The sequence below is a fragment of the Cucumis melo genome, chromosome 11 (assembly GCF_025177605.1).
Source record: "Cucumis melo cultivar AY chromosome 11, USDA_Cmelo_AY_1.0, whole genome shotgun sequence".
In the NCBI taxonomy this organism is placed as follows: domain Eukaryota; kingdom Viridiplantae; phylum Streptophyta; class Magnoliopsida; order Cucurbitales; family Cucurbitaceae; genus Cucumis; species Cucumis melo.
This window is the reverse complement of record NC_066867.1, coordinates 30,321,137-30,332,548: the sequence shown is the minus strand read 5'-3', so window position 1 is coordinate 30,332,548 and position 11,412 is coordinate 30,321,137. Positions and strand designations below refer to the sequence as shown.

The window sequence follows — 11,412 nt, the reverse complement described above, 5'->3', positions numbered from 1 at the left end:
TTTCAAATTTTGCAACAAATATCTACGAACCTTGAAATTTACAGTATATTTTTTAAGTCATCAAATTTTTAAAAACCAAAATTAAAAGATATCACTATTGAGTAATCTTTTTAAAATTAATTATAAACGTTGACATGATATATAAATGTCAGTTGAAAATAAGACCGATCTTGAATATATGAAATTGTGCTTAAAAAAGAATTAAAATAGTCGATAGTTATTATTACATCTGAATTTCAAAATTAAGCGCACAAACAACAATGACGTGTTTATTAGGTCATAAGGCATACACGTTGATTTCTAAGAAAATCTTAGAATTCATTATGATTATAAATATTGTTTAATATATATATATATATATCAAATATGTTTAGATATCTAATAAGATAATTAATGTTTGAAAATTAAATTTATATGCTTTATTTACCAATTTTATATATATAGAAATTGTGTTAAATAATTGATAAATTAAATGTAAGAGAACCATTATTGTGGTCATAATTAAATTTAACATTATTTAATATGTTGTTATATAAATTAATTAGAATATTGATTATAAATGTATTAGTTAAAATTTATGAAGTTTAAATAATATTAATGTGTTGATTATTCATGCTATATATTTTTAAACAGTGAAATCTTGTGAAACAAATAAAAATATTAAAATGTTTTTCTAAATTTTGTAGCAATTCTCTTTAAACAAATCGGTTCTTAAAACAAATTAGAAATACGATATTGGTTTGTAACGAGTTAATAATAGTCTTTACTCACGTAAATAGTTTGAAACGATATGAAATTTATAATATTTTACAAATATTACGATATATTTGAAAATATCCAAAAAGTATAATACAACATCTCGTGGTCTCTTACATGAGTTAATATAGTGATGTATATAAATCTTTTCAACAACACATAGAGAACGAGAATCGAACCTCAACAAAAAAAAAAATTATTGAAAAGAAATTAAAAGTAAAAGTAAAATTCAACCGTCGTATTGTACCACAATATGACATTTTTAGATTGACTATATCAATAAATTTTCACATGATTAAAAATTTGTAATTTATTCTCTCCGTCGTCGTAGTTATTTTCATAGTTTATTAGAGATTGACTTAGTATATGATTATATATTATTAATATTTATGATATGTTTCATGTGCTTATATGATTAATAATTATTTCGGGCTTCCAATGTATAAATATTTATAATGTTTTTTTTTCTTAAAAAGAAGATATTTTTGTAATAAATTTAGTCTATTATAGCCTTCGTTCTTCCACTAGTTTTCGACTAATATACTTATCACCATAGTTTTTTTGTGGGGTTAAACTAGTCCTTTTGGAAAAGATCGCACTATAATATCTAATAAATCTTTAAACTTTTGAAGATATGTAATAAATATAGAAAATTTTAATTTTATGTTTAGTAGGTCACTTTAAAAATTTTAAATATGTTTTTAAAATTTTAATTATGTGTTTCATAAATACTTAACATATTCAATATTTAATAAATTGATCGAATATATTGAAATACAAAATTATAAAATGGACATTTTTTACTACAGCAAAATAAACCGAAATATTTACAAAATATATCAGTGTCATTGATAGATACCACTAAAATAATTGATAGTTGAAAAATTTTGCTAATACTTTTAGTTTGTTATTTATAATAATTTTCTATTCTATATTAAACCTGTTTGTACGAAGAATCCTATTTCTAAAGAGATAAAATAATCCCGAATCATTTTCCTAAAGGGAGGAAGAAATTAATTAAAATCCTAAATTTAGTCCCACTACACACATATACAAAAATTATAGTTTCATAAATTCATATTTCTCTTAAAAGGTTTGTTTTGACCCTCGTGTTGGAAACAAACGTAAGTAGTGTTAGAATGTTTGGCAAGCACAACACTTCTTGGTGTGTCATTTTGATTATTTTGCATGTGATTTTTTACCAAAATATAATTTATCGTCAACGAGACGTTATAATCTCATATAGTCTTTATTTAATTATTTTTGGCTAGATTTTGCTAATCAACCTAATTATCATTTTATTTGTAACTAATAAAGAATAGTATACAACATGTAAAACCATGTGGAATCTTAAACTAACGATTCCAATTATTAATTATAAACTAAAGAAGTAATTAATTACATCTTGCATTTAAAAATATATATAATTACATCTAAGAGACACCCTTGCACAACAAAATATGATTTATTTACATATCTCGTGAAAGATTAAATTATTAAAATTCGACTAAGTCAAATATTTTGGGTGGAAATGAACAAATAATTTTCTTTTTTTTTTTTAAAAAAAAAAAAAAGAAATAGATTTTAGGACAAATAATACAAATTAATATACGAAAAAAAAATATTAAATTATCCAATAGCGCGAGGGTGATGATTGAATATTTAATTAGTTGCGGTATTTAATTTAAAGGGCTTAATTGATGGGGTGGAGGGTTTTACACAACGTTGACAATTAATTAAATAAAAGATCTTCAAGATTATTCAACAATTTAATTAAATAAAACCAAACAACACAATATTTAATATTCCCCCTCTCTAATTAATTTATTTTCCTAAGACTTGGTCCACTATTTTTTGGACTATGTTTTAAATATTTCAAACAACAATTTTAAAAAAAGTTTTTTTTTTTTTAAGCGTTTAACTCAAATATACAAGGAATACAATTTGTTTATTTATTCGTGTGTTTGTCGATGAAGTTAGAGGTTCAACTACCCGATCTTTTCAAATTCGAAAGTGGTATGTTAGATTTGATATTCGAGATTTTAGTTTTTTACTTTTATGTTATCGCCATACTTTCATTTATCTAATAGTTTGACTGTTATGGTAAAAAAATTGTACCAATTTTTGTTTATGTCAAGAGATTTCTTACCAATTTCAATTTGTAAGATAAAAAAAAAAGTCCAAAAATATGATATGAAAATCTATCAAATTTTTTATAGTTAATTCATTTAAGTTTTGTTTGTTTGTTTTTTTTTTTATAAATGCAAATAATTTCAATTTTTTTAGCTATTCGTAAAAATCTCTCTAAACTAATTGTGAAAAATACGAGAGCTTATAAACTAGATTTTAAAAAGAAAAGAAAAACTATGTCATTCCTAAATACATGATTTTAAATTATTTTAAAATTTAAGAAACGAAAAATAAACATCGAGAAACACTAAAGTATATATGGAACTAAGAATCTATTTGGAATGACTTTTTTTTTCATAAAATACACTTCAAACATCATTTTAATCGATAGTTAAACATTTCAAAATGAATTAATAAAGGATTGAATATTAAAAATGTTCGGATTAAATTGTTTCAAATTTGAACGTAAAAGAATAACCTAAAATATAGAATTGGTCTACCCTTAGTAGTTGGTTAAGAAATATATAATTTGTTTATTAGGGTTCACCTACTTTTCTAATATAATAAAGTTTAATTTTCACTAAGAGACGTGTCAACAAAACCCTTTATTTCAATCTAAACTATATGTTAAAAAAAATCATTAGTTCAAAAACTTAAAAAATATTCTTTTAGATTATAAGTGCAATAGTTAACTAGTGAGGGTGGGGAATTCAAAACTTCAACTTAAAGAAAAAGTTTATAATTTATTGAGATTCCACAAAGCATATCTTTATGTTGATTATAATTATATTATGGTTTGTATTATATTTATTATTTCATTAAATTAAAAATATTATTTAGAGTTAATAAATTATAACCTATATTCATAATTAATATTCTATAACAAAATAATCAAAAATTAAAATTTGTCATTTGAATTTTTTTCATAAATTTATATATTTTCAAATTCATTGTTTTTTTGTTGATTAAACATATATACACATGTTATGTTAAATATATATAATTTAAACTAATGACAAGTATTCGCATATTATTAATATTATTTATGTTTCATAGTAATGATCGTTTAATTTTGGTTTATATATAGATAGACAGAATTAATAAGACAAAGGTAAATACAAATGTTAAATGTTTTTTTTTTTAATTTAAACTCTATTTCTTAGGATAGTTTTCATATTTATGAAGTAAAAACTTTGAATTCTAGGTTAAATTTCAAAAAATGAAATTAAGTTTTTTTTAAAAGTTGTGTTCGGTAATTATTTTGGTTTTTACTTTCTAAATATTAAATTTTTTTTTTTTTTTTTTTTTTGTGATTTCAGAATTAGATGCAAAAACAAAACAAGTTTGTTTTAGAATATTGGTAAAATGAAAATAAGGAAGTAATAAATTTATAAATTTAGATATAGAAGAAAGAATTTATAGGATTATTGAGAAAGGAAAAAAACTAAAACTAAAAGTCAAATGATAATTACTAAATTGAGCTTAAAAATTACTTTTTGTAGTTTTAAAACTTTGATTTGGTTTTTAAATATATTGATAGATACGATTGTCAAACAAGACGGATGCAATCTAGATAACGAACAATTTTTTTTTAAAAAAAGTAAAACTAGACAATTAACACTAGAGCAAAATTGATGGATGATTAAGTATTTTACAATGGAAATTATAATTTTATTAACAAAAATTTTAAAAATATTTATGAAATATTACGATATATGTGTGATAAGATTATGATAGACCAAAATGAATCGTCTATGATCATCTTGTTTTATCACCCTCCAACAGTGATATATTTTGTAATTATTTTAGTTATATTTAAGAATAGTTGATTTCATAATTTTTGGTGAAATTAAAGAACAAAAATTGTCAACGCACCGCCAATTCATTCCATCAATTGATTAACTATGCTTTATTATTTTTTTTTATCAAACTACGTTATCAAGAATTTATTTATTTTATATGTTTTAATGGTTATAAAATAAAGAACAAAGAAACAACCAAGAATAGAAAAGAGAAAGAAGAATAAAATACAATTAAACTCAATTGTAGTGTGTATACAAATGATCTCTACAACCTTTATTTATAAGGTTGTGCGAATAATAGTTAAAAAACATATATCTAATAATAAGTAGAATATTCATAATATTAATAAATTTAATTAAATTTTTGTTTGTTGTATGATCATATATGTTGTTATCAGATTAACAAGCTAACTTCTCTGTTCCATCTAAAGAGATTATTCTTACCAAACAAGTAAAAGTTGGTTCGTGTTCATTTGGATTAACTTTGTAGGGATAATGTTTTTTTTTTTTTTTTTTTTTTTTTTTTTGTTTTCTTTTCCAATTTTCTCTAGCCTCATATCTAAACTTTTTTTTAAAAAAAAATTATTGTGTTTGAACCTTCCAAAACCATTAGGACATAATTCTAATTTTAATTTTAACGGTAATAATGGAGATTAAATTTCTCCTAGTTTTCTTCAAATAAGAGCATGATATTGAATTTTGATTGACACGTGGACATTTTCACTGACATTTTTATATGGATTTGCCATCATCTCAGGGCAATTTTTACATTATTTAAGTTTGATTTGATGTTTTTGATTTGGTTATTTTTATTTTTTTAATTAAATTATTACTTTAATTATATATACGTTAAACGATCTTATTTAAACGATAATATATACATTGCACATATTTAAAATGCTTCATTCCTTAAGAGATTATATTATGTGAATTATCTTAATGGTTATTTTTAAATATAACAAAATATTTATAAAATTTCAGTAATTTTTTTTGTTAGAATTATCTATTAATATACGTCTATCTATGTTATTAGGTATATTATCTTTCGAGTCTGATTTTTTATTTAGTTATTTTGATTTGTTGGAATTATCTATTGATTGATTTTTTTTTTTTCTCTTCTAAAGTTTAACCAAAATCAATTTCCAAAGATTGGGATCAAATCTTGAACTCCCAAAGATATGATCCCCCACCTCAAGAATTATAGGAAATTGGACTCCTAAATTTTCTAGATTCTGTCGTAGGACTTTATTTAAGGAAAACAGTATAAGTTATTAGAAAAGATTGATTAGGAAAACCTTATGAAATTATAGATTAAAATTTAAAAGTATTAAATGTAGGGAGTACATAAATCTCAAAAGTACATAGCCCTCAAAGAAGATTGGATATAACCAAAATAATGTTGCATATATCATTTAGAGTCTTGCCATTGTTCAAAAGCAACGACGTATCCTTTGGTGGTTGCGCCAACTTATCTTGACAGTCATCAATCCCTGTCATAGCACCAGAAGTTACAATATTGACACCGTTAAAGTCACCAAGTGCCAAGTCCTTTTGGGCATTTTCAATATCACCAATAGCTTCATCATAGCTCTCAGTACAAGACGAATATCGTTGCTTAAGTTGAGGATTGGGGGTGGTTTTTGCTAGTGAGTTGGCTAGGGTCAAAGATTTGCGAGCATTTGTATGGGCGAAGTTTAAGGTGTATACAGCCAAGCCTTTTAAATCTGTAGTGCCTGCAGATTTCAACACACTCAAACAAAATGGTGGATTTGAGGTTTTTGGACAGATGGTTGAAACGACATCAGTAGATGATGCCACATTGATAGTGAACAAAAGAACTCCAATGAGAGAGACAATAATGAGACAAGAGTTATTGACCATTTTAATTTCTTTGTTCTTACTCAATATTGTGTCCTATGGGTCATTTGATCAATACATATATATAGACGAAATTTAGAGAAATGGTCTTTTTTTTCTTACCGAGGAGAAAAGGTAGTTGTAATTACATAATTAAAGCCTATTTTAGTCTATTGTTTGTTTTTTTCTATTTGTTGTTTTTATCTTAAAAAAATAACCAAAATCAATTCATGAATAATCACAGTTGTCAATTTTTTTTTGACATAATTACAACTAAGATGTGTTTTATTTATTTATTTATTTATTTATTATTATTATTATTATTATTATTATTATTATTATTATTATTTTAAAAAGAAACAGCTAGAATGTTAAAATTTGAATTTTTTTTCACCATGTATGATGCCAAAAACTTGGTGTAAAATGTAAGTATACCCGTCAAGTTAATTATAAAGTAGTAAAATGGTAATTTATCGTCTTCTATAGAGAAAAAGTGTTCTAATTGAGTCTAACTATTCAAGAACTTTTTGGATTTTATTTAAGGAATGAAATTTAGATGACAGTGTTTTTTAAAATAATGAAACATAAGAAAAAAGAAAACAACTATTATTGTCTAAGCACCAAATCCAAAAATAAATTTTCCATGAAGAATTTCTAAGTGAAAATTTACCTGGTCAATAGAAATACACAATCTAAGTGAAGAAATATTATAGCCTTAAAAAATGTAACTTTTGTTGACGGTTAACAATATACATATACAACAAAGTACATAATACGATACAAACCAAGAAATTAGAATTGAATCAAATGAAGAAGTTGAAGAGATGCAATATTTGGAAGTTGAAAAGTTATTTGAACAACTCAAAGGTCATAAAATTAAATATTGTGACATTTCATTTAAGATTTTAATTAGTATAAATATGGTTGTAATTTCCACATTTAAAATAAGAATTAAGATGAATGAAATTTAAAAATTCTAAATTGTAGAATTTTGTTCGTGTGTGTTCTTGTGATAGAATGCATGAATAGATTGTAGGGTGCCATCAGAGATCAACTTGATTATTCCTTCAGTTAGTTGGGCTAGTTGCCTAAACCCAAAACATTGAACTCAACTCATTAGTCTCAAATTAAATTGATCGGAGATTTATTTTTAATAATGTATTTTTTAAAAATATTGTAAAAAATATGGTAGAAGGCAAACTATTGACAAAAATAGAGCGATTTTGTTACACGACTTTGTTTGGAAGGCGTAGACGGGGTCCACGACTTTAATGCGTAGACCCACATTTTCTTTTATCACATTATTTTATATATATATATATATATATATATATCTTTTCCCTAATTTACTTCAAATAAAACCACTTGTTCTCTTTCTTCATTTAAATCCATCAAATCTCCATTTTAAATTCAAAATCAACCAATTACATCAACCTTTTTTCTCCTAAATAAAATATCACCATTATCTTTAACCAAATAAACCAATTTTCTCTCTCCTCAACCAATTCACCTTTTATCTTCAAACAAATATTTTTACCAATTTCATTATCCAAATAAAATAATTATATTATCCTCAAAACTTAATTAATTACACAACTAAAATATAATTAATCAAGTTTCCTCAAATACATCAAATTAAAACACAACTCCCAAACACCCAAAATTTTCAATAATTACACTTAAGATAATTAAAACTAAAAATCATCCCAAATTTTTGGAGCGTTACATTATTTAACTTTCAAATATTAATGGTTTTACAAACTTTCGTATATCCATAAATTGTATCCAATCTTTAAAAAAAATTGGTAGTAAAGATCATGCCAAATTGCAATAAATGTACAACACATACTTATAAATACCTTTCATTAAATGGAGCCTATGGAAGAAGATTGGATATAACTAAAATAATGCTACATACATCATTTAAAGTCTTCCCATTCTTTAGAAGCATTGATGTATCTTTCGGTGGTTGTTTGAAGCTATCTTGACAATCATCGACCGCTGTCATGATGCCCGAAGTTGCAATGTTAACACCATTGAAATCACCAGAAGCCAAATTGCTTTTAGCAATTTCAATGTCACCCATGACTTCCTCGTAGCTCTCATAGCAAGACAAATATTGATTCTTAAGCTGAGGATTGGTCGTCGTTGCTGCAAGCGACTTGGCTAAATTTAGAGATTTTTCTGCATTTGTATTTGTAAGGTTGAGGGTGTAAGTGGCTAACACTTTTAGGTCTGTGCTGCCTGCAGATTTCAACACGTCTACGCAAAAAGATGGATTTCTAGTTTTCGGACATATGCTCGATGCTACATCGTTTGATGGTGTTATTGTGTTAGCTCGAGAAGAAACAACATTGGAGAAAAGAAAAGAACAAACAAAAACAAGAATGGCAACAGAGCCAAAGATTCGAAGATCGAAACTGGAATTGGTCATTCTTTTATATATATATATCTTTTTTTTTCCTTCGTTTTCTTTTTATTTTCCACTGTTGATATTGATCATTTCAATATATAGAAGAAATTTAGAGAAATGTTTTCTTTTTTCCCTTTTTCTCTCCGAATTTAAAGGATATCAATGGAGGAGACAGAATTTTTCATTTGGATGGGAGACTTTATCGGATGATATTGGTGATTGAGTGGGAATCACCTCCAACATTTTTCCTATGCTATTATAATTTTGAAACAAAAATATTATCACAATTTTATAAAAAAAATTTAGCCCTAATATTAAAAATATATTAATTAAATTACATTTATAGTAATAACTTTAAAATAATTTGATCAAACATAAAACACCCCTCTTAATAATTTGGTAATTTTAAAATCAGTTTTGCAACCCAACATAATAATTCAAAATCATTTTTAAATATTGGAAAGAAATTACTTTAAAATGTTTAAATATCAATTTTACGATATCAATTGTACCTAAATCATTTTTTTCTCAAAGCACTATTCCCAGTATCACCCACCACGTACAATGCTTAGCCTCAAGTAATCTTTAAATTAAAACATTAATAACCACTTCAAAAAGTAAATCTTGTTGTTGCACTTCGGTCTTCAACACAAAACTCGTCCAAGATCCGGTAAACAGTAGTTAAGAAAAACAGGTCAGCAACTGTATGGCAACAAAACAGATTGATATAGGAACAAAAACTGCAAAACAAAAACTAGATTAGTAGATGATCTTTTTTTTTTTGTGTGTGTTTAGAGATGAAAACCGAGGCATATATATAGTAGTAGAGGATCGACCAACAATCAGAAAACGGTCAAATTAATTAAGTAAACGTTATTCACTTAATTACATGAACGGTCACAAATTAATTAAGTAAACGTTATCAACGTTAAATCTTAATGGTATAACGTTTCACAATTCTAAAAAAACGTTTTAGAAAATTAAAAGAAATTTTAGTAAAAGTATATATATTTCTCGTTGATTGTATGTGTCCTAAAGGCCCAAACTCATTGATTGTATGTGTCCATAGGGCCCAAAACTCATTGATTGTATATGAAGGAGCCTCCACATTCCAAAATAATCAATGTGGAAATGCTTTGGAGAATGAAGTAATTTTTTTTTTTATAAATTTTTCGTTCAATAAATCTCTATCATTTTTTACATTATTAAAAAAAAAAACTATCTATTTCTCGTGCATGAATTTGATGAATAATGAGAGAAGATTCATTAACATTTTCTAGCCAATAATAAAAGATGAATATTGTAATTTTAAAAAACATGACATTACAATGTTAATAAGAGCTTACATGAGTTATGTTTCTCTCATTATATATTCCTAGGTAGAATACTAGATATAACTAAAATAATGCTATAAATGTCTTTCAAAGTCCTTGTATTATTTGGAAGCAATGACATGTCTTTCAACGATTGTTCGAAGTTATCATGACAGTCATCGGCTATCATCATTGCATCAGAAATCGCAAGATTAACACCATTATAGTCATTAAAGGCCAAATCACTTTTAGCTTTTTCAATGTCACACATGGCTTCATCATAGTTCTCAAAGCAAGACAAATATTGTTTCTTAAGCTGAGGATTGGTTGTCAATACTGCTAGTGCTTTGGCTAGAGTCATAGATTTTCCTGCATTTGTATGAGCAAGGTTTAGGCCATAAGCGATCAAAGCTTTCAAGTCTATGCTGTTTGCAGATTCCAATATACTGGCACAAAACGATGGATTACTAGTTTGTGGACAGATATTCGATACTAAGGTATCGCCGTTCGATGGTATCGTATTAGCATTCAAAGGGATGGCATAAACATTAGACAAAAGAAGACCAAATAGAAAAACCATAATAGAGCTATAGACTCCAAGATTCAAATTGGAATTGATCATTTTCTTAAAAGATAATAATAATGATAGATTTTTTTCCCTTTTCACTATTGCATAGACATATTTATATATAGATGAAATTTAGAGAAATGATTTGTTTTTGTCTCCGAGTATAAAGGTATAATCTACGGAGGAAATGGAGAAGTTACTATTAGAAGAGATTTTGGAGGATAAACAAATTGCAAAAACAGTATTAAGTGGATTTTAACCTTTTGATGTGAGTTGTATTTGTACTTGTATTAACAATTGCAATCCATTTTTGTTTGTTTTATCGTTCTCAAGTATACGAAAATTAACTAATTAAATATCAATGAATGTAGTAAAATTTCGTTGAAAAATATTAACGTTAGACTATTCATCACATAAAAAATAGTCTATCACGGTCTATTACTAATAATCGTAACATACAATTTTTGTTATATTTATAAATAATTTTAGTAATTTTTTTTATTTAAAATAATTTCTTTAGTTTTTAATATAGTAAAATAAACTAAAAGTTACTGTCTATCGATATCTATCATT

General features: G+C 25.3%; 3 protein-coding genes across 3 annotated transcripts; all 3 read right to left on the bottom strand.

The window, feature by feature from the left end:
• Window positions 1–6,056: 6,056 nt before the first annotated feature.
• On the bottom strand, window positions 6,057–6,569 carry LOC103498012 (pectinesterase inhibitor). The gene has a single exon (XM_008460461.2). The coding sequence runs from the start codon at window positions 6,567–6,569 to the stop codon at window positions 6,057–6,059; it is 513 nt and encodes a 170-aa protein (XP_008458683.2).
• Window positions 6,570–8,421: 1,852 nt separating this feature from the next.
• On the bottom strand, window positions 8,422–8,979 carry LOC103498013 (pectinesterase inhibitor-like). Its single transcript, XM_008460462.2, has one exon. It carries the CDS (start codon window positions 8,977–8,979, stop codon window positions 8,422–8,424), a length of 558 nt encoding a protein of 185 aa, XP_008458684.2.
• Window positions 8,980–10,323: 1,344 nt separating this feature from the next.
• LOC103498014 (pectinesterase inhibitor-like) lies at window positions 10,324–10,851 on the bottom strand. The gene has a single exon (XM_008460463.2). It carries the CDS (start codon window positions 10,849–10,851, stop codon window positions 10,324–10,326), a length of 528 nt encoding a protein of 175 aa, XP_008458685.2.
• Between the last annotated feature and the right edge of the window lie 561 nt (window positions 10,852–11,412).

Bases quoted from the DNA above. Each gene is read 5' to 3' on its own strand.
- LOC103498012 (XM_008460461.2), bottom strand. From the start codon at position 6,569: ATGGTCAATAACTCTTGTCTCATTATTGTCTCTCTCATTGGAGTTCTT.
- LOC103498013 (XM_008460462.2), bottom strand. From the start codon at position 8,979: ATGACCAATTCCAGTTTCGATCTTCGAATCTTTGGCTCTGTTGCCATT.
- LOC103498014 (XM_008460463.2), bottom strand. From the start codon at position 10,851: ATGGTTTTTCTATTTGGTCTTCTTTTGTCTAATGTTTATGCCATCCCT.